The 24254-nt window shown below is 42.1% G+C and overlaps 1 protein-coding gene across 1 annotated transcript in view; it reads left to right on the forward strand.

Moving 5' to 3' along the window:
* The first annotated feature begins 13978 nt into the window (after nucleotides 1-13978).
* CCDC93 (coiled-coil domain containing 93) overlaps nucleotides 13979-24254 on the forward strand; it is a 37510-nt gene continuing 27234 nt past the window's right edge. Inside the window, exons 1-6 of the mRNA XM_033163707.1 lie at nucleotides 13979-14129; nucleotides 15847-15960; nucleotides 16520-16614; nucleotides 18073-18184; nucleotides 20372-20470; nucleotides 22792-22848. Coding sequence (XP_033019598.1) covers nucleotides 14088-14129; nucleotides 15847-15960; nucleotides 16520-16614; nucleotides 18073-18184; nucleotides 20372-20470; nucleotides 22792-22848 — 519 coding nt within the window. The 5' untranslated portion in view covers nucleotides 13979-14087. The remainder of the gene's footprint in view (nucleotides 14130-15846; nucleotides 15961-16519; nucleotides 16615-18072; nucleotides 18185-20371; nucleotides 20471-22791; nucleotides 22849-24254) is intronic.

The raw sequence follows: 24254 nt of genomic DNA on the forward strand, positions 1-24254 counted from the left end.
AGAGAGGAGATATGGCTATTTCACTGTATTCAGCTGATCTGCTGATTTGGGATGTATTTTGTACTTGTTGCATTAATGTAATTTTATTGCTGGTTTTATGCTGTTCAGCACCAATAATATTTAATTTTTGATGTTGGCAGTGTGTAAATTTTTGCAAATAAATAAATAAAGCGAACGTAAAGCTTGTTCCCTTCGCAAGTGATCAAAACTGCACGCCTGCTATAAATATGTGCAGCAGTGTGCCATGCACTTTTTTTTAAAAAAAAAAAAAAGTAAGGATGGGTTACAATATAACTGGAAGGTTAAAAGCATATTCCAAGTATGATCCCTATAGACAGAGAGCTGAAAAGATAAGATGCAGTTAGTCATGCTGTGATATGGATAATGAAATCATGAAGCAATCCTAGATGAATGCAAGAGCCAAGTGCCATCCACTACTACTGAACAACATCCATGCATTTGGGAGAGGCATGTGTAGGAATGCACAATAAGGTGTAGAGTGTGTGTGTGTGTCCTCAACAAGTTTTTTAAGGAGCTGTTCAAAGGGCTGTTGAACTCCTTGACAGTTATTACCCCCACCTTAATCTTAATGGGCTTAGGGATATGTTCTGAGTGTTGCTTCTCTGGGATATGTGGTAAGTACCTCTGGTACAACCTTGCATCATTGCTTAAATGCATTATGGATGGGTAAGGAAAAAGGAGACCATTTCTTCTTGAGGATCACATACCAGCCACATTGTAATCAGGGCTTCGAATGTGAAAGACTAGCAGCCTGATCTGAAATAGTAAATCCTATGTTCCTAATGGATCTGTTTTATGATCCCTCTATTTAATGTGGACATGGCATTGAAATGAAACAGGCTCCCAAATCAATATTTAAAATTGAATTCAAAGGGAAAATAAAGCTTGACTTTCTGTTTTTATTTTCTCCTCATGGAGGAGTTTTTTTAAATGGTGACAAATATCTAGTCGAGTATGCCAAATTTTCTTCAAACGGGGGGAAGTTTATGTGGAGAAACTTAAAGAGAAGCAAGAAAGGGGAAATAACTTTCTTTGAATCTTCAGAACTTATTTTGCTTGCAACATTGAATTTGCAGGTCTAAATTAATAGTACTTTATTGGTTTTGGGTGCCTTTTGATTACCCATTTTGGCTAATGGAAAGCAAGGCACCCTCAAGTGCTTATTTTGTTATACTTCCTTTGGCAAAATGAAAACACATGTAAATGAAGTGCACAATAACTGGAAACGAAGCATCATTTCACACATTTTTTTTTTAAATTCAATGGATTGCTGAATGCATGCATGGGTGTTTAGCAATCCTAAAATGGTAGGGAGGCAGGGCTGGAGATTCTGCAGTGAAGAAACCTCCAATTCCCAAACTTGTGCCAAATAAGGCAAAAGAAGGAAGGTGGATTTTCCCATTTGGTTTGGTTCCGTTCAGCTTCTGATTTCCACTAAGGAAGGCCAAAAAGAGTACACTAGTTTCAGGATAGGAGTAACTTTTCACCTTTCCTGGGGGCATGTTAGGGAATGAATGTGCTTCATATGTAGTGGGTCCATGGCTTCTCCTCATCCACCCAAGAGTGTCCTCTGAAACAACCTCTTTTGAGGCCATGGAGGCCTCCATCTCCAGAGAGGTCTGCAATATCCTAGGACCCTGGGAGCCACCTTCCCAGGGAGAATAGGATTGCTCTCTTAATGTTAAGGGATATCTGTACATACTCCTCTTTACTCTGCATCCAGTGCACTCCCATTGCTGGTTTATGAAGCCCTGTGCACATGGTGTCAGTCACAATCCATATCTAGCCTGAAGCTCCTTGAGAAAGACTGCATTTTCGTATGTTTTCTCCCAAACTGGCTTCAAAACACATCCAGTTGTACTGATGTGTACAGCAATATGCAAATACAATATGAAATAGAATTGGGTGTGTGTGTGTCATTGCTTCATTTTAAGCCGGTATTGTGTACACAGGTCTTTAACTTATTGTGTGAACTGCTCTGAGATACAGTTGGTGATGAGTAGTATAGAAATTTTCTGATCCATACACAGAGAGCTCCATACCAAAGTAAAAATGCTTGGCACATCCTTGGTTTTCGATCCTCTAAAGCATGGGTAGGCAAACTAAGGCCCGGGGGCTGGATCTGGCCCAATTGCCTTCGAAATCTGGCCCACGGGCGGTCCAGGAATCAGCATGTTTTTACATGAGTAGAATGTGTGCTTTTATTTAAAATGCATCTCTGGGTTATTTGTGGAGCATGAGGAATTCGTTCATTCCCCCCCCCCAAAAAAAAATATAGTCGTCCCCCCCACAGGGTCTGAGGGACAGTGGACCGGCCCTCTGCTGAAAAAGTTTGCTGACCCCTGCATTTTGGTAATGCGGAAATTATGAACACATCCATCAATAACAATGGAATGTTATCAGATTATTCAGTTCAAGTTCCCTGCCTTGCTTCTGCCCAAGCCTTTCCCCACCAGCATTATTGACATGATAGCTCACTTAATTCTTTCTGAAAATCTAAATGACATTATTCCGCAAACTATCACATTCCTATGGAGGGAGAGGGCAGTGTTTTGGCATGAACCAGTTGGGGGACCATGTATAAAAACTCTTTCGACAAGTTACAATATCCATGGAATCATAGAATCGTAGAATTGTAGAGGAAAGGACCCCCAAAGGCTAAAAAAAAATCTGGATTTTCACTTTTTGAAATATGGCAACCCTATAGGATACACACATTCGTTTTGGAAGAAAGGGAATCAATCCACCTTCCTGCATCTAGCGCAACGATGGTGGCGACAGGAGAAAGGGCTGGATGGCCTCAGGGTACCATGGGAACTGCTGTGTCATTTGCAGAGGAGTTACATAACGCACCATGATTGCCAAACAGAATTAGCACAGCAGAATATTAGATCAATCGACAATAATCAAATACAGTGGTACCTCTGGTTACGAACTTAATTCATTCCAGAGGTCTGTTCTTAACCTGAAACCATTCTTAACCTGAGGTACCACTTTAGCCGATGGGGCCTCCTGCTGCCACTGCACCGCCGGCACGCGATTTCTGTTCTCATCCTGAGGTAAAGTTCTTAACCCAAGGTACTACTTGTGGGTTAGCGGAGTCTGTAACCCGAAGTGTTTGTAACCTGAGGTGTTTGTAACTCGAGGTACCACTGTACATGTGTTCTTTTGGTGTCATCTGAAAATACATTGAGACTGGAAAACTGTTGGCTATTAATATTAAGGGTTTAATAAGAAGCTGCCTTGTACTGTCTGATCATTACTCCATCTAGATAAGTATGGTCTACTGTGACTGGTAGTGGCTCCTCAGGCTGAAGTCTCTTCGTTCTCCTTGAATATACCAGGGATTGAACCTGGAACTTCCTGTGTGCAAAGCAGATGGTTTACCACTGAACTATGGCTCCAAAACATCCACTCCCAGTGGTACATATGTGCAAAATGCTTAATTCCATGTTCCCACAGTCCTGTGCTGCTGACCTGTGCAGGGTGAGGATTCTAGAGACGTAGCTAGTTTCCAGCTCTAAGTGAAGGACCTCAACGTAGGATGAGAGAGACTTGGCCTTTTCTAAGAAGATTCTTGTGTTTTCCAGTTGCATGCTACAGTCACGAAGTGCTGCAAATTCCCATGTGGGACATGTGGTTGGAGTTGTTCTGCAGAAGTTCTGACCAAGCTGAGGCTGAGAGAAGGAAATTTATGCTACACATGTGTAAAAGACAGAATTTATTAGGTTTGTGTGCATCACAGAGAATCATTGCGACCAGATGCGGTGAAGGTCTTAGATGGCTTCCAAAAAGGGTCAGATAAATTCATGGAGGTTGGGCTAACTAAGGGTTTGTCCACCCTTCTGCTTTCCCCACTGCTTTCCCGTAGGGAGATCCAATCTCTACTGCTGCATTGGAGCAAATGTCAATTGAGCTTTCTCTGAATTAACATTTGCTCTGAAGATGCTTTCTAAGCCCAGACCCATGCCTAGAAAGCCCAGTACGAGCAGAAAACCACTTGGGGATGTGTTTTTTAGGCACGAGACAAGTGGAAGTGTGGATGAACCCTTAAAATGGAACCTCTATCCTCAGAGAAAATGTAACCTGGATTACTAGATGCTGAGGGGGACAACAATTTCCATTATGTCCTATTTGTGAACTTGAACTTCTATGGGGGGGAAAGGTTGGGCCATATGTCTACCTAGTCCAGCAAGGCATTTCTTGGGTGCTCATGATGAAGCATATGTGTGTGAGAGAAAGAGATAGAGGGATGGGGGAGAGAAACACATATAAAGGCCCATCATTTCCATAAATTCTCTGGGCCTCCAAGTCCTAAACATTTAGCATGAATCACTTAGCCACACCATAGTGCAAAAGCAAAAATAAGCAAAAAAAAAAAAATTGTTACCCACAGGACATGTTTAGGAAAGATAAACACACATCAGCATCAACAGAAATGTAGTGTCCTGATCAAAGGAAATAATAGTACCACTCTGTTCTGTCTTGGTCAGACCAATACTATGACCAGTTCTGGGTGCCACAATTTAAGAAAGATATTGACATTCTGAAACAGAGAAGGGCAACCAAGATGGTCAAAGTCTGGAAACCTTATGAGGAACAGTTGAGCGAACTGGGTAGGTTTAGCCTGGAAGAGAGGAGATGGAGAGGAGATATGATAGCCATCTTCAAATTTCTGAAGGGCTGTCACATGGAAGATGGAGCAAGCTTGTTTCTCTTGGTTTGGAGGGTAGGACTCAAACCAATGGATTCAAGTTACAGGAAAGGAGATTCCAACTAAACATCAGGAATAGCTTTCAGGTGGTAACAGTTGTTCGACAGTGGGATGGACTCCCTCAGAGGTTGGTGGAATCTCATTTCATGGAGGTTTGTAAGCAGAGGTTGGATGGCCATCTGTCACTGATGCTTTAGCTGAGATTCCTGCATTGCAAGGGTTGGGACTAGAGGACCCTTCCAACTCTAGAGTTCTATGATTCTGTCTCAAGCGGCAGAAAGTATGTGTTACCAAGAACAATAACAAACATATAAAAAATATTTCCCAATGCCAAATGTGCAATCATTTAGACACTGGGTTTTGTTTTATTTTCTTTCAAATGCATACACAATTTTTATTAATATTTACCAAGAATGGATTTCAAGATGTCCTCAGCCCAAACTCAGTTGCTTTTTTAAAAAGGCTCCTTCATTTGCTTAACTCCAGCGCCATCTGTTGTTAACTCGGGGAAAATAATGGCCAAATCCAAAGGGAAGCCATGCCAATAGATAATGAAATACTAATTTTAACTTTCTGTTGTGAACATAAATGGTGGCACAGAAAATCATGTTTCTCGGGGGTGGAGGTGAAGGAACTCCCTTAAGTGGGAAGACATCTGCTTTGCATGTAGAACATCCCAGGTTCAATCCCTGGCATCTTCAGACCCCTCTCTGAAACTCTGGACGGATACTGCCAGTCAGTATATAGAGAATACTGAACTAGATAGAAAAATCCTCAGACTTGGCTGAAGGCAGCTTCCTATGTTCCTAAAGTGAATGGAGTTGTCACCTTTATTAAGCAGTGCTGCTGTTGTGTTTTTAAAAGCAGACTGACCCACAAATATTTGGCAGGTGAAGTTACAGGTAGGTAGCCGTGTTGGTCTGCCATAGTCAAAACAAAATAAAATAAAACATTCCTTCCAGTAGCACCTTAGAGACCAACTAAGTTTGTTCTTGGTATGAGCTTTTGTGTGCATGCACACTTCTTCAGATACTGCAGGTGAAGTGTTTCACCAGTTTGATTTGTGTGTGCCAGGCTACAGTGAAAAAGTCGCAAGAACGTAATAAAACCCTGCTGGATCTAGCCAATGGCCCACCTAATCCAGCCCCCTGTTGCCACAGTGGTCAACCAGATGCCTGTGGGAAGCCTGCAAGTGGAATCTAAGCACAAGAGCCCTCTCCCCTCCTGGGGTTTTCAGCAACTAGTATTCAGAGAAGCATTGCTGCCTCTGACCATGGAAGCAGAGCACTTAAAAAAGCCTGGGTGATCCTTAAAAAAGCCTTTTGCCTTTGCAAAAACAGCTGCAAAACTTTTAGCTGATCCTCAAAAAAAAAAAAAACCCCACAAAAAAGGGCTTTTAGGGGAGGAAAACCAGAAAAATATTTTTTCCCCCCTTGTTTCCTCCTCTAAAAATGAGGTGCGCCCTATGGTCCGGTGCGTTCTATGGAGCGAAAAATACGGTAACTTCAATGTCAGCAAGATAATTTGAAAATAATTTGAGTCCACACCAATTTGCCATTAATAATAATAATTGCCATAATAATAATTTTATTATTTATACCCTGCCCATCTGCCTGGGTTTCCCCAGCCACTCTGGGCAGCTTACAGTACATATAAAAACATAGGAAAACGTCAAACATTAAAAGTTTGAGTCACTTGCATTTGGGTAACTATCTGTGAAGGCACCCAGATATTCTACCTACAGTCAAAATTGCTGATGCTGCTGTTACCCAAGATTACAGTACCTGAGGTTACAACCATCAAAGGGAAATCCATGTGTGAACAAGTCTTACATTTGTTATGTGTGTTGTTTCGCTTGCCTGTTTTCCTTTGAAATGTCAGGTATCAACTGTTGCCAGGTGCAAAAGATGTTAGGTGGATCTGGCAGAACAGTTCCTGCTACCTGCTTGGCTTACTAACAAGTAATTATTATTACCAACGAGAACACAAGTCAGCATCATTGCAGAAGAGTGGGAGATATTTTATCATGCCTCTTCAATACACCAACAAGGAAACTGCTATCGTGCTGCTGATTTTCAAATCAGAATTGCAGGTGCTGCTGATAGCGAGCGCTGAGCCATGAAGCTGCAAGAACATGGCTCGATTCTCAGATACCGCGCTGAGTTCTGCTTCTGGTGTCGTTAGAAATAATCTTACAAAATGAGCAAATGTGAATATGGAGCATAACTATGGGAAGCAGAAATGATATTCAGCTGCTTTCAGATAAGGTCTTCAAAGCTGTTGGCACCCTAGTAGAAATTTCTGTACTGATAAAACTAAGCAACATTCTGATTGGGTTTGATTCCTTTCCCCACTTTCCTTTTGCATAGGAAAAAATATTGGGTCTAAACCCTTGCAACAGTCCCATCCTAACAGCGCAATCTTTTACATATTTACTCAAAAATAAATCCCAATGTGGTCAATGGGTCCGGAGAAGAGCGTGCAACCCAAATTAAGGACTCAGCTACATTAGTAAAAATAAATATAAAATGTTATAAATGCATTATAACACTGTGACGCCAGATGGCATTGTAGAGCTGAAATCAGAACTCTGTGAAATATTCCATTGTGAGCTTTAAAGCAGTTTTCCCCCAGAGCATTTTCAGAGCGTTTTTTACAGCTGTGTAGATGCAGCCTAATAATCTGATACTAATTTGGAGAATAAAACTTCTTTCTTTCTTTCTCTCTCTCTCTCTCTCTCTCTCTCTCTCTCTCTCTCTCTCTCTCCTTCTTTCCTTTCTTTCTTTCCCAGTTCTATAATGTATGTAAGAACTTGCACTCAGTATGACAATGCAGGTTTACTAACACCTGAAGCTCATTACCTCTCTTGTTGAAATCGCCACCAGCATGGTTAGAATGTGGGAAAGAGTACATATTGTCACCCCACTCAATATGGATGAAATGAAGGGCCTATGCATGAATCAAGACATCGAATGGAAAGTGAAAATGATGAAACAAAGAACATTTGAATCTGCAAATAAATGTGGAAAACTACTAGCTTGGCAATTAAAGAAAAGACAAAAGGCAAATGTCATCAGTAAATTGGTAGTAAATGGAAAAAATGTAGAGAAACCGGAGGAAATCAGATGGTGCTTTCAGAGATTCTATAAACAACTGTACAAGGAGGAGAAGATAGATGAAGTAGAGATAGACCGATTTCTGGAGAAGAATGGATTGCAAAAGGTCCCAGAGGAAAAACTAACAATTCTCAACCACCCAATAACGACACAAGAAATAGAAGACGCAATAAACAACATGCAATTGGGGAAGGCTCCAGGACCGGATGGATTAACAGCAAAATATTACAAGATATTGAAAGACTGGCTATCACAGCCGTTAAGAGAAATTTGCAATAGAATACTAGAAGGAGATAGGGCACCAGAGACGTGGAAAGAAGCCTTTATCACACTGATCTTAAAACCAGACACTGATAAGACTCTAATGAAAAATTATCGTCCAATATCCCTTTTGAATGTGGATTATAAAATCTTTGCAAATGTTTTGGCTACAAGATTGAAAAGAGTGTTGAAAGATTATATACATAGAGACCAAGCAGGTTTCTTGCCAGGAAGGCAAATAAGTAATAATACGAGAATCATTGTGGACATTTTAGAAAAACTGGAGAGAGACATAAACACAGATGCAGCACTATTGTTTGTTGACGCAGAGAAAGCTTTTGACAAAGTATCCTGGACATTTATGAAAAAGAATTTGGAAAAGATGGGAGTTGGAGAAAAATTCTTAAATGGCATTAAGGCCATTTACACAGAACAAAGAGCAAAAGTTATTGTAAACAGTGTGATATCGGAGGAGATTGAAGTAGAGAAAGGAACAAGACAAGGGTGCCCTATCTCCCCTTTACTTTTTATTACGGTCCTGGAAGTCCTTCTGAATATGATTCGGAAAGATAAACAGATAAAAGGAATTAAAGTGGGAGAGAAGGAATACAAATTACGTGCCTTCGCGGATGACTTGGTGCTATCCCTGCAAGAACCAGAAGGCAGTGTCCCCAGAGCCTTGGAATTAATTGAACAATTCGGACTTGTAGCTGGCTTTAAATTAAATAAGCAGAAAACCAAAGTTTTAGGTAAAAATCTGAGTGCAGAACAGATCCAAAGAATTCAAGAAGCCACAGGCCTCAATTTTGTTAAATCTGTAAAATACCTAGGTATCAATCTCACAAACAAGAACTTGAACCTGTATAAGGATAATTATGAAAAATTGTGGATGGAGATAAAAAAAGATATGGAGATCTGGACAAGACTTAAACTGTCGTTAATGGGAAGAATAGCAGTGGTTAAAATGAATGTCCTACCAAGGATGCTGTTCTTATTCCAAGCCATACCAATTTTGGACAAACTAGACTGTTTTAAAAAATGGCAAAAGGACCTATCGAAATTTATATGGCAGGGCAAAAAGCCAAGAATAAAATTCAAGATTTTAACAGACTCTAAAGACAGAGGAGGCTTTGCCCTGCCGGACTTAAGGCTTTATTTTGAAGCTGCGGCCTTTTGCTGGTTAAAGGACTGGTTTAAACTAGAGAATGTTGATGTGTTGGACTTGGAGGGACATGATAATATGTTTGGTTGGCATGCATACCTTTGGTATGACAAGGTTAAAATCCACAGAACTTTTAAGTCTCATATTGTGAGAAAATCCCTATATCAGGTTTGGACTAGATACAAAGATTTGTTAGAGAGAAAGACTCCTAGATGGATCTCTCCAGTGGAGGCCAAGGCATACAAGAGACCGAATATGTCTGCAAACTGGTTAAGATATATGGACATATTGCAGCAGGAAGGGGACTCCTTTAAGCTAAAAAGTTATGATCAAGTAAAAAGTCAGGTCCCCGACTGGCTGCACTATTATCAGGTTTATGAAACATTTAAAATGGACAAAAAAGTTGGTTTTCAAGTAGAAAAATCAAAACTGGAAACAGAACTGATAGAATCGAACTTCAAAAACCTTTCCAAAATGTACAACCTTCTGCTAGAGTGGCATACAAAAGATGAACTGGTTAAATCCTCAATGATAGATTGGGCAAAAGATGTAGGACATAATATTATGATGGATGACTGGGAGAGATTGTGGCAAAAAGGTATCAAATTTACTGCTTGTCATGGTTTAAGAGAAAACATAATGAAAATGGTTTATAGATGGTACTTGACACCAGTTAAGATTGCTAAGATGAATACCAAAATGTCAGATGTATGTTGGAAATGTAAACATGCGAAAGGTACCTTTTTTCATATGTGGTGGTTGTGCCCAGCGGTAAGCGCTTTCTGGGATAAGATTTACAATGAGCTCAAGAAGGTAATGAAAGTTACCTTTTGTAAGAAACCAGAGGCATTTCTCCTGAGCATAACCAACGAAGAGATACCCAGTCAGGATAGAGTGTTTTTTATGTATGCCACAACAGCAGCTAGAATTTTATTGGCGAGAACATGGAAAGGTGAAGAGATACCAACGGTGGAGGAATGGCAGATGAAGATGATGGAATATATGGAACTCGCAGAACTGACCGTCAGAGTCCGAGACCAGAGGGAGGGGAAGGCGTCGCAGGAGTGGAAAAAATTTAAAGACTATTTAGTTAAATCAGTTAAACTGAATATTTGAGCAGAATTAAACAGAACATCGGCTTTGGTAGATATGTGTTAGATATGAATGGTAAGAGGAATTGTTGTTATGTGAAAGATGTATGTGTCAAAATATGTTAAGATAGGTTGTTAAGATAAGATACATAGTTATTGAGATATTTGACTAAGTAAAAGCTAAGTATATTAAAATTTGGGTAAAAGTGAATTGAACAATATATAAAGCTACCTTGAAGAAGTATATGTTTTTTGAAGACAGTGGAGGGAACGGGGGAAGTCCCCAAACAGAGAAGTTAGAAACAAGAAATATTCAAAGAAAGATATTGGTTAAGGTTTGTATATGTCATTTTTATGTTTTTATTGTTGTTATTGTGTTGAATGTTGACTATGTTTATTGTTGATTATGTTCAATGTGTATTGTGGTTTTATTGATGTTTATGTTATGTGTTGATGTTGTATTTTGTTATCTTTTTCTTTTACTGGAAAATAATAAAATCTTATAAAAAAAAAAAAAAGAAAGAAATGAAGGGCCTATGATCTGGGATGAATCCCATTCTGCATGGCAATGAATCCCATTCTGCATGCATTAATGCAAGGTGTGGTTTTGTGTACGTGGCCATGACCAATACACCATTTGCATCATAGGTTATGCAGTGACTTAAACAGCAACAAGGTCGTTTCTGCACACACAAACACAGCTGTGTTTCAAATTGCATTTTTGCATTGCTATACGCACCATGGGAATAATATTTAGGGAAGTTTTTAATGACTGATGCTTTTAATGTCTTTTTAATCTTTTGTTGGAAGCCGCCCAGAGTGGCTGGGGAAACCCAGCCAGATGGGTGGGGTATAAATAATAAAATTATTACTACTACTACTCCTATTCACCCAATGCCCGTGACCTGATTTGTTTCCCAGCACCTGCAACCTTCCCAACTTCTATTCAAAGAAGCTGTAACCTGCACAAATGCAATGAATGCCTTACAGGTTTTTAAGTGAGATGGAAGCTGGTTTGAATGGGACTGCATCACAGGATGTTTTCAGATTTGGTTTATCCGTAAATGAATTAAGAGAAGAGTCCTCTGAAACCTAAGGCAGTGTTCCCATCCCAGCAACGCTTGAAAATGATGTCCCATTGAAATCAGTGGGACTCAGAACAGAGTCACAAATGCAAGCTTGCCATACAATGGCTCTCCACTGGATTAATCCACAGCATACATTGACTTGCAGTGGACGTATGAACTGCCTCAAGTTAAGTGTGTTCTTTCAAGTGGTCTGCCTCTTTGGCAGCATAGTCTGTTGTAGGAAAAAGAAAAAATAAAGTTCTGTCCTCCCAAAACATATCTAGCTCGTTCCACTATCAGTATATACATTTTATGATATTCTGCACGGTTTCAGGCATACAAGTCACCACTTGACATTGCAGTCATGAACATGCCTATGTGAACTGTTTCCTTACCAAATGTGTTTAGCATTTATAGTGAATATACTTTCATTCTTTTACACCACGTATTGGAAAGGAAATGTTGCAGAAGAGGGTCAGATTCCCTCTCTTTGCAGCAGATAGGCCTGGTGCCTGAAAACTGTTTTTGCCATAGTGAACAATGGACCCAGAGATATTCTGAAGAGATGAAAGATGATGGGTGACTCCTGCCTCACTGGGAGTCAGTGTGGTGTAGTGGTTAAGAGCAGTAGACTCGTAATCTGGGGAACCAGGTTCACATCTCCGCTCCTCCACATGCAGCTGCTGGGTGACCTTGGGCTAGTCACACTTCTCTGAAGTCTCTCAGCCCCACTCACCTCAAAGAGTGTTTGTTGTGGGGGAGGAGGGGAAAGGAGAATGTTAGCCGCTTTGAGACCCCTTCGGGTAGTGATAAAGCAGGATATCAAATCCAAACTCTTCTTCTCATCCAGCACTATGCCTAAGAGTGCAAGGCAGGATGGGGTAAAGGCACCATCAAACCTGGTTTTTTGACCCTGAAAAAAACAACACTGCTCCCTCAAAGTGCTCCATGGATACCAAAACTGTGCACACTTTGCCATTTAGTCTGGCTCAAATGCACTCTCACCACCACTGGTGTTTAAAGCTAGAATTACAGGTGACGTTAGCCGCAATCTATAGGCAGGGGTGTAGCGAGCCGCTTCGCTGCCGGGGGCGGCAAGCCAAGCAGCACCCCCGGGGGCAGGCCTCAGAGCGACACCTCCGCCCGGACCAGCGAGGAGGGGCGTTACGCCAAATGTGACGCCCCTCCTTGCCTGCCCACCTGGCTCCACCCAGGGAGCCCAGCGGCGAATAAAGCTGCTGAAAGTTCTTTCAGCGGCTTTTTTCGCCGCTGGCTGCAGGCACCGATCGTGGGGGGCGGGGCCCTGTCCCGAGTGCCACCCCCAAGGACGCTACCCGGAGCGGCCCGCCCCCTTGCTCCGCCCCTGTCTATAGGTATCTTGTTGTTTCTTGAGAAATTCTGGTGTTTTATGCAGTGCTTTTTTGCTTAAAAAGATGTTTAGGGGGACTCTCATTTTGACTCAAGAAAATCACCATTTTATAGTTCAAATTAGGAAAAATAAACAGTAAATGGACAAAAGTACGATTCACAAAATTTTAAGGGGTATGCGTACCTCGCAGAGAAAAGCACTGGTTTTATGTGTTCTCCCTGCTGCGCCTCCACCCATTAAAATGCTAATTAGCGGGCTAATTGTTTATTTTTTTTATAATCATCATTGTTGTTTGTTATTTATATTGTGTTGTTTTTATTTTTTCATGTTGTTGTTGTTGTTCAGTTGTTCAGTCGTGTCCAACTCTTCGTGACCCCATGGACCAGAGCAGTGTTTTTCAACCTTTTTTGGGCAAAGGCACACTTGTTTCATGAAAAAAATCACGAGGCACACTACCATTAGAAAATGTTAAAAAATTTAACTCTGTGCCTATATTGACTATATATAAAGTAATTCTCTTGAATTTTTCAATTTTTCCCACGGCACACCAGGCAACATCTCGCGGCACACTAGTGTGCCGCGGAACAGTGGTTGAAAAACACTGGACCAGAGCACGCCAGGCACGCCTATCTTTCACTGCCTCCTGCAGTTTGGCCAAACTCATGCTAGTCGCTTCGAGAACACTGTCCAACCATGTCGCCCCCTTTCCCCCCTCACCATATGGGGTGTGTGTGTGTGTGTGTGTTGCTGTAACTGGCTTGGAGACCTTTGGGTGACAAGCGACTAGCAAATTTAATAAACAAATTCCTTGAAACGTTATCCAATGGACACATCTCAGCTTCACCGTGGCTTAACGTTTTCAAATGCAGTGCATTATGCCGCAATGCTTCTTGCTCAAATCAGGGGTTGCCTCACTCTGCAGTGACACCCGCAGAGCGCCATGCAGACGATCACTTCCCTGGAACGCTGAGCGGAGATGCTCGGAGACCGGCCCCGCTCGGATGAACCGCGACGCCGCCCGCTCCGCGTCTTCCGTTCCAGGCAAGTCACATGAGTGGTCTGTGCTCACTCTCCCCCCTATTCTCCCCCTCCGTTTTTTTTTTACAAAATGGAACGGTCCGCGTTATGCTGAGTGCCGTAGTGCAGATGAGGGGCGGAGCTGGGCTGCTGGCGGAACAAACCAATGAGCGGGAGAGGGGAGAAGGCAACTTTGCGGAAGGAGAAACGCGTTTTTGTAGCCTTTGCGCGCGGCGGCATATTAGCGAGCTGGGAGCCGAGAACCTGGCATGGGCGCAGTCAGAGGGCAGGAGCACCAGCCTCCTCAGGAGGTAAGGCTGAACCCAGGGCGCCTGAAGCGGCGGGGCTGCGTTTCCTTCTCGCAGGGCAGGCTGGCCTTTCCCTTGCGGGTGGCGCTTCCCTGCCCCGCTTTTGTCCCAACGGGGCGGAGAGTGGTGTATGGGCTGCCGTTCCCCATAGGGTGGGGGCTTTCCGGGCAGCGCTTGCTTTGCAAGGCGAGGTTGCAAGTCCTGTTGCCTTGCAAGAAACGCGCCCCGAACACGTCGAGGTGCGCTTCTGGGGAAGGAAGCGTGTATAGGATAAGCGCAGCCAGGGGCGCAGGCGTCTCTAGGAAACGTTAGTCCTGGGGCCGGTGTTCGTGTGTATGAGGGGGAGCAGAACTCAACGAGGTGATAAATTGCCGTGCCAATATCACACTCTGCACATGCTCAAGGCGCTCATCATTGCTATTGCATCAGATGTCTCCCTGGGCGGGTGCTTAGTTCAGTAAGCCCACAACTTACGCGAGGGATCAAGCCTATAGTCAAAATGGCATGTGTTCAGTGGAGGGTGGGTTTACCAAAGTAAATTTCCCCGAACGCCCCGCCCCCTTTGTGCCCTATTTATTTATTTATTACCACATGCATAAAGCGGAATGCCGTGGTTCCCAACGTGGGGCACACGTCCCACAGGGGGCAGTTCGATTTTTAAGGGGGGCAATTCGAGAATGAGTTACTAACAGTGATTTTTTTTGCATTTCTTATAGTTCTAGGGGACGTCCAACTCCCAATAGACTACGATCTACTCAGAGTATTAAAAAATTGGCAGTGATCTACCCATTGTCGTAAAAAGACTGGCAGTGATCTACCCAAAGTTTTTGAGCTTTTTTGTAGGAAGCCAAAGTTGTGGAGGTTTTTTTTAGGAAAGGCAAATTTGGGTTGTTGTTTTTTGTAAGGAGATCGCCAAGAGGCCAGAGATCAGCCAGGATATACCAGGAACACCCCGTGAGTAGATCACGATCTACCTGTTGGACATGCCTGCAGTATATAAATACATATTTTATCAGCCAAATACATCTGATCTTCATCAGTGCAAGGGCTTCTGTCAGAAGTGGCCTCAAAACACATGATAATAACAACTTTGGTGCAAACTTTACATTTCTTAGAGCTGGTGAGCTAGCAGAAGCTAGCTATTAGTTCAGTGGAACTTTCCCTCAAGCGCCAAGATTCAGGACTCTGGAAAAATACCAAATAGCTCAAGAGATATAAAACATTGTAAACATCAGTAACACAACACTTCAATGGTGGTATTAGAAATGTAAGGGTTGGGCTAAGCTGTAGAAGTGTTAGAATGCTTTATTAAAGAATTTAGGAACTTGGTTGTATTGTCTTTATAAGTGACAAATGCGCTTGTCTTCCTTGAGTTGAGGAGCATTGGTTATTCATTATTCTTGTGTCTGACAGAATCAGAAATCTCAGCATATGCTACTGGAGGAAAAACATGTCCAAAGTTGAACAGTTCTCATATGCCGGACTTCCACCATATTTTTTTTTTGCAGGATTCTTTGGGACTATGTGCATTAATATTTTTATAGCCAGTTCCATGGGATGGAACCAGCTATAAAAGTATTAAAACTGTCCTACAATGTAGTCAACAGTGTGTCTACTAAAAGGAAATATTTTGCAACAAATTTGTAGTGTCTACACTTAGAAGAACATGGTTTTGTTTTTTTGAATATAGAATATAGAATCAGTTTATTATCTCTTCTAGGTTGAAACCCGTGAAGATGAAGAGCAAAGTATTAAGCTGAGCGAAATCTTAGAGCTGCTGGTGGCAGCTGGATACTTCAGGGCAAGAATTAAAGGGCTGTCCCCCTTTGACAAGGTGAGAGTGTAACAAATTATGCACAAGGCATGCTTTAATTGGTTAAAAAAAATTATCAGCAAGGGCTAATTTGTACAGATGAGTACAAATGTTATCCAGATGGCTGTGAATTAAGAGTGCAATTTTTAAAGGTTTTTTTTAATGAATCTCTTTTTATATGTGTCTCAATGCAATTTGCAAAGATACCATAAAAACAGCTAAAATAGCAAAAACTGACGGAATGTGCAATCAGCATAAGCATTGTTGCTTGCCAGAGGGAACAAACCTCCCTCTCCTCCAGATGTTTACTGTTTTGGGGACCATCCTATGCCAATTTTGTGGGGTTCTGTGGGTGATGGAGGGGAATGCCCAGTGTGAGTGGAATCTCACTGGTATTCAGAAGCAATACTACCTCCAACTGACTGTGGAGGCAGAGCATAGCCATCGTGATAATGTGACAGGGGGGGGGCTGTCTTTTGTGTTTCGTTTTTAAATAAATGCACGATGCTTCTGTGTAACTTCTGCGTTCTTCCGCCAAACATCTGCAAGGGATAAAACGAGTGTGCTTGCCTTGTTCTAGGTGGTAGGCGGCATGACGTGGTGCATCACAACATGCAGTTTCGACATTGATGTGGACTTACTGTTTCAGGAAAACTCTACCATCGGCCAAAAAATGTAAGTGGGAGCTTGCCAGAAAGGGATCTTTCTCTCCAGTTGTGCGATGTGTTCAGTACCAATCATATTTGTAATTGAAGCTTGCGTAAGTGGTCACCTGAGCCTTAAGAATGTTCTCTTCAAATTATTATTGTTGTTGTTATTATTATTATTATTATTATTATGTATTGAATTTCTATACCGCCCTTCACAGGGTGGTTTATAATATAAAAACACAAAACTTGCATACCATTATAACAATAAACTGCAATTTAAAAGGCCATCGTTTGTTTAATTAACTAGAGGCCTGTGAGAAGAGGGATGTTTTTGCCTGGTGCCTAAAGATATGTAATCAAGGAGCGAGTTGAAGCTCCCTGGGGAGAGCATTCCACAAACAGGGAGCCACTGCAGAAAAGGGCCCGTTCTCATGTTGCCACTCTCCTGACATCCCTCTCACGAAGGAGGCACACGAAGAAGGATGCTTGCAGGGTTTGAATTGGTTCATATGGGGAGAGGTGGTCCTTCAAATCTGTTGTGCTCTCTGTTTTTTGGTCTTAACTGCCCTGATGTGCCCTCCCAGTTATAAAATCTCTTCTCATCCTAAGCCTGAAAGCAGCCATGAAAATAAAGTGAAATGTTTAAGCAGGAACATATAGAAGCCCACACTTAGTTTCTGCTGCCTCCTACTCCTCCTTTTTGCACTATTTAAACGTTAGGACTTTTAAATAAAACAGTAACAATTACAGTCGTACCTTGGAAGCAGAACAGAATGCGTTCCAGAAGTCCACTCGACTTCCATATCGTTTGGAAATCAAAGCGCGACTTCTGATTGGCTGCAGGAAGATCCTGCAGCCAATGGAAGCCTCCCGTCGGACGTTTGGCTTCCCAAAATAGTGTGCTAACCGGAACAGTCAGTTCCGGGCTTGTGGTGCTCAGGAGCCAAAACGTTCAGGAACTAAGCTGTTCCAAAACCAAGGTATGACTATAGAGTGTTTCTATTAACACACGAATGTCTTAAATTCTTGTTATTTTACCATGTGCTACCTTGGAAAGTTCGGAACTGATTAGATTTGTGTCCCGTTGGTGCACTGGATCGAATTCACACTTGCTTAGCTTCATTCTAGAATAAGGTAATCACGGACCATTCCCTGGACTGAAACTGAAAACATTTTATGAAGTCAAGATTGTTTGTTTGATAAGAAGCTTTTAACAACAGGTTTAAAAAAGTGACAACAACCTTGATTCCCCCCCCCCAGTATATGTTTTTAATAAGAGTTTGCAAGTTTGTCTAAAGAAAAAAAAAAAATTCCTCCAGTCCTATAGATCAGCATTTATCAGGACAGTTCTAAATTGCTTTGTGTATTCACTTTTAAAAATCTAATATTTGATTTCAGCCACTAGAGGGCAGTTTCAGGCTAGTTAAGGCTTTGCTTCCACCCAGTTTCACCTTAAGCTCTGTCATCCTTCACCTTCTTTCAGTGCCTTGACGGAGAAAATTGTATCCGTCTTGCCAAGAATGAAATGCCCTCATCGCTTGGAGCCTCATCAAATACAGGGATTGGATTTCATCCACATATTTCCTGTTGTGCAGGTAGGTGCTCCTTGAAAAGTTGATCCCCCTCACACCTCCATATAATAGGCCTGCTGATGAAAAACCATATTGTAACCCTCTTTCTCTCTCCCCAAAAACTGTTAATAGCCACTGGGGCATGGTTTTGATCAGGAAACAACCAAGTAGAATGTGTGTTCCCAATTATAAACAAATGGTTCCATTAATGTGGGTAGGAGACCCTTTAGATGCTGTGGGGCTCAAAACTCCCTTCAACCCTAGCTAAGTGTAACCATTTGTCAGGAATGATGGGAGTTGTAGTCTAGCAACATCTAGGTGGCTACCCATTCCCATCCCTGAACCATTGATTCATCCCTTTTGTAGCCTTGCAGCATTTACTGTAACTAAAAAGTGTATGAAACAAACAAACAAAAATCCTTCCAGTAGCACCTTAGAGACCAACCAAGTTTGTTCTTGGTATGAGCTTTCGTGTGCATGCACACTTCTTCAGATACACTGAAGAAAAGTGTTTGGAAAGAGATACTGCATCACTGTTGCTTGCAGAGACTGTATTGGAAGTATAGTTCAGTCTCTGATTAGATCCTGAACAAGGAGCAAGTTAGAGGCATCTTCTAAACCTAGTGTTTAGCTTGGGATCTCAGTGTCTTTTATGTAATTGTTTCTATACAATCTTCTGTGAAATAAAAATAATTGAAAGCATTTAACCCATTTCCAAATTTAAGTCAATTATTAGCAAGAGTCGGAGTGTTCAAATGCTTTGCTGTTGCCCATGTAAATGGGATTACTCTTTCTTTATAGTTTTATATGTGCTTGCTTTTCTCTGTCCTGGAACGTCATTTGCAAAATTGACATTTCAGCCAAACCAAGCCAGGAAGGTGTTTCTCTGGCAAGTGAAAAGTGATGAGTTCTTTGCTTTGAAAGCTGCCTGCTTAAATAGAGACTATGGGTTTTTTCCCACACCAAAGCAGAGTAAAGCATGGAGAGCTGCAGGTGTCAGCAACTATTTTTGCCGGATTGCCAGTTTGACAAAGTGGGGATAAGTAGGTTGACGGCCAGAAACTCCCACCAGTGAGACCAGCACCTGTTACTCATCCGTGGCCCTTGTTTGATTCTGCATTTTTCAACTAAGTGCAGCAACGACCTAGGAGCAACTAGGAGCTGAACTTAGCCTGATCTACAATGATAACATGAGTTAAGATTTTCCTTTAGGTCACATGCCTCAAGCCTTGTGCCTATGCACCATTAGTGTGTTAATGTCCATTGGCATGCTAAGTCTTTGGGCAACCTGATATGCAAGTGATACATACATCTGATCTGGGCCTGCAGATTGTCGTTCGTGACTACTCAGGTTTTGCTGCTGTGCACCTATGCGATATGGTCTTAGAAAAGCAGGAATTGGAGTTTCATACAGCCCAGTCCAGGTGTCTCCAGATGTTGCTGGACTACAGCTCACATCATCCTAGAATATTGACCATACTGGCTGGCAATGTTGGGAGTTGGAGTCCAACAGCATCAGAAGGACGGCATCTTGGCTACTCCTACCTCTAGTCCCTGTGAGGCAGAGTTTGCCTCATGTAGAACAGATTAACACATACTGTTCAGAGGAAAAGCACAGCAAAGGCTGAGTGAAACATGCCAGAAATACCTGCAAGTGAGAAAAACAAGGGCCTAACCTGTCTTCCATCATATTTGTGTCCTCTCAACATTTTTAGCCGCCTAATAACCCTGTGAGGTAGGCTGAGTTGAAAGGGAGTGGCTGGGTCACCATCAGCCACAACAGCTGATCAGAAATTTAAATCCTGGGTTGGTATTCAACGGAGTTTTACTTGAAGTAGACCTCTTGAAATTAATGGACCCAGCATAACTATGTCCTTTCATTTCAGTGGTTTTATTCTGTGTAACGCTTAGCTGAATACCACCCTGGTCTCTAGTCTCAGTCAGACACACTAATCTTTTATGTCACGTTGAGACTCAGTGGGTTTTCTGTTTCTTGGTTCAGATGATGAACATGCACTGATGGCCATGCTCAGTGTCTAAATGTTTCAAAATATGAAAGGTAAGTAGCTGTAATAAGTGCAAGCCTTTGTTAATAGAGTGTTGATTTTCCTTATTTTTTATTCCCTTTTTGATATCCAAGTCTGTCCAGAGTATATATCCATCCAAGGTGTTGCTTTAATGCCGATGGCTTCCCTTTTTCTTTTCTCCCAGTGGCTCGTGAAACGTGCAATAGAAACCCGTGAAGAAATGGGAGATTACATCCGCTCATATTCTATATCTCAGTTTCAGAAGACACACAGTCTGCCAGAGGTAAATGTTTGGCTGCGTCTTTTGTAATTCAGAACTAGAAGTGATTCTTTTAACCGTCTCTAAAACGGATAGGATTGATGCAAACCTGCACCAGCTGATTTGGCTCATAGGTTTTAGGACATAAGCGGATAGATCACACGTTATGAGCTGGCATTGGAGCAGAAAATATGAGTAGAGTAATTCAGTCCAACTCCTTAAGTATTAAATGCCCAGTTGCGCATCAAAAAGGTAGATGAATTTGCAGTGCATCCAAGTGCATTCATTGGATGCTTTGGGAAGCTGTTCTTGAAGGCACTTTAAAGCTGTGCTCCTATCTGATACTGAGTGACACAAGTCACTTTTTTCTTGTAACGTCGTTTTCACAAAATTGTATTTGAATATGTTTGTGCAGTGGCAACACAAACCTACACTGTGCAAGCACCAAAATGTTTCCCATTCTTAAAAATACATTGCCCACCTATTCTCAGTGCAGAATGAGCCATTCCTTGAGAAGGGAAGTCCAGGTGTATTGTTTCTCTGTGATTAAAAGGTGATTGGCAGTTGATAATGCTATACCTTAACATGACAGCTGCCCACTGGAATAAAATAGTTCAATTTTTTTTAAGGCTGTGTTTTGGGGGTTTTCACTCACCTTGTCGAAAGTTCAACTTATGATTGTTGAATCTCCCTGTGTCTTTTGGTGCCTTTCATTATTTGTGGGGCTGCAGGCTATCTTTCTCTGCCTCATTTGTCAATAAATGGAAAGTGATGTGTCAGTGCTGGAAGATACTCTGAATTTTTCTATCTGATGGGCCAAGTTCCTGCTAATGTTTTACTATTAACACCATATGTCTAAGATGTAAATTGCATTGTGGAGCTTAGTCCTAGGTAAAGTAGGTAGGATCGCAGCTTCAGGGTGGTTTATGTAGCCTGAGGCTATTCCTGGTTTCCACCTTTAAAAGTTGCTGCAAAGGCACAGAGTACCGGTACCTATTTCCAGCTCTGGTTGGTTCTTCAGCCACAGCCATTCCTGGATTGAAGTAATCTGACCACAGTAATCCATGCTTTAGTAATTTCCCAATTAGACTTTTGTAATATGCTCTACATGGGGCTGTCCTTGAAGACAGTTCAGAGGTTATAGCGGGTGCAAAATGTGGCAACTGGGTATTGATTGCCACAGAAATATCTGCACTGATTATTTGCTACCATGTCCAGTTCAAAGTGCTGTCCATGGTGGCGCAGGTCAGTTCTGTGTCCAGGGCAGCTGTCTACCAGATCCATCTGGTACACAGGCTGAGACCCTACCGGCCCACAGACTGTCTCACCAGAGTAGTGCATGCCCTGGTTATCTCCCACTTGGACTACTGCAGTGCGTTCTATGTGGGGCTACCTTTGAAGGTGACTCGAAAACTACAACTAATCCAGAATGCGTCAGCTAGACTGGTGACTGGAGGTGGCTGCCGGGACCATATAACACCTGTCCTAAAGGATCTTCACTGGTTCCCAGTACGTTTCCGAACACAATTCAAAGTGTTGATGTTTAGGGATTTAAACAGCCTCTGCCCAGTATGCATGAAGGAGCTTCTCCACCACTGAGGTCCTCCTCCAAGGGTCTTCTGCTGGTTTCCTCACTGCGAGAAGCGACGTTACAGGGAACCAGGCAGAGGGCCTTCACAGTAGTGGCACCCTCCCTGTGGAACGTCCTCCCTTCAGATGTCAAGGAGATAAAGTATTACACAACTTTTAGAAGACATCTGAAGGCAGCCCTGTATTGGGAGGTTTTTAATGCTTGATGTTTTTGTTATGTTCTTAGATATGCTGTAAGCCACCCAGAGTGGCTGGGGAAACCCAGCCAGATGGACAGGGTATAAATAAAATAATATTGATGGTGATGATAATGTAAATATATAAATAAATTAATACCCAGCTACCTGAAGGTGTGTGCCTCCTGATATATCCCCCCCTGTTATTTGAAGTCGGCCAGGTAAGCTCTTCCTGTTGTATGGTCATCAAACAAAGCCTTCATTTCCCAAACTTGGAATAGGGCTTTGTCAGTGGTAGCCTCCTAGCTGTGTAACATGAGATTAGGCTGGAACCTACATTAGTCAGTTTTCTTCACCAGCTTAAAACATATATTTTTAAAAATCTTATCGGCCCTTCTGAAGTGTGTACATGGCCCTTGATTACTTGTATTCTGCTGAAGGATTGGTTGTATTTTTGGGTACATTTTAACATCACAGCTTTGGGCAAGTTGACACAACAACTGGCCAATCTTTGTTGACCCTGTTGAGGTTAAATCTGTTTGTATGTTGGTGTTTAAAGCTATCTAAATTGCTTTGCAGGATGATGACTTCATGCAAAGAAAAGAAAAGTCTGTCAAAGCAGTTAGTGAAATCTCTGTAAGTGCGACATTCAGCAGTGTGGGTTTTCAGAAAATTTACAAATAAATAATAAATGGATTTAGCGTTGTTTTGATTATGTATATCTTTTGGCTTCAATTTACTCCCCCTTCCCTTTTAAAGATACATAGACCATGTGTGTATGATATATCTGCATACCTGCTTCCTGGGGATAGTAACTTTTCTCCAAGTGAATTGTAGCTTCAGAAGTGCTCAGTTTTATCCATTGTGGTATCCATTCATTACATTCCTGATTAGTTTTTATAAAAGAATGCCTTTTTAGAAATTGATCCCCCCCCCGGGGTGCATGGCGGTGGGGAGGGAGCTAGAAAATGTTTCATCCCACATCATTAAAGGTAGAGATAAAGGGACCCCTGACCCTTAGGTCCAGTAGCGGACGACTCTGAGGTTGTGGCGTTCATCTCGCTTTACTGGCCGAGGGAGCTAGCGTACAGCTTCCGGGTCATGTGGCCAGCATGACTAAGCCGCTTCTGGTGAAACCAGAGCAGCGCACGGAAACGCCGTTTGCCTTCCCACCGGAGCGGTACCTATATACTTGCACTTTGACGTTCTTTCGAACTGCTAGGTGGGCAGGAGCTGGGACCGAGCAACGGGAGCTCACCCCGTCGCGGGGATTCGAACTGCCAACCTTCTGATCGGCAAGCCCTCCCACATCATTGGTAACACACTAAATGAGAATTTTCTGGTCAAGTTGTGGATTGCCAACAACAATTACAGCACTTTTGCATATACGGCAGTCAAATGACTCTGCTAGGTTAGTACAAGTGGCAGCCCTTGTTAGATTATGTATTGTTGCAAGTTGAGTCAGAAGCACAAGATTTTAAAGCTGCATTCCTGGACACATTAACTAGAGGATAAGCCCCACTGAATATATGTATTTTTTTGTATAAATACGTGTGTTTATGTAAAAAAAACAAAACCTGCCAAAATAATCAGGAATGCCATTAAACATTGCAACTCTACCGCATAAGAAAATGTGTACAGTGTTGTGCAATAAATCAGCTCCTTTCCTACCTGCAGAGGGTTTACTGTGACAGGATTTTATTTCTCTGTTCCTATAGATTACATAGGAATGCTCCATTATAATACCATATTAATTTCAGTTTGAGTTGGCATGTGGCTCTTGGAGGCTTGATAGATTGATATCCCATTGTGTTCATCTTTTGAATACCAGCTCTGTGTATTCCTTCCCTTGTCTCTCTATGTCCGGTGCAATGTCACTTTTTCAAAACGCCACACAAAACGGAACGTTGCGCTGCTGTGAATTCGGAAACGCGGGAGTTTGAATGGATTCCGTTGCATCTCAACTGATGGTGCTATAGTTGAAAAAGATTTCCCACTTGCAAAACTGCCAACATTGATCAAAACACTTTTTAAAAGAAAAA

Source organism: Lacerta agilis, chromosome 1 (assembly GCF_009819535.1).
Source record: "Lacerta agilis isolate rLacAgi1 chromosome 1, rLacAgi1.pri, whole genome shotgun sequence".
NCBI lineage: Eukaryota > Metazoa > Chordata > Lepidosauria > Squamata > Lacertidae > Lacerta > Lacerta agilis.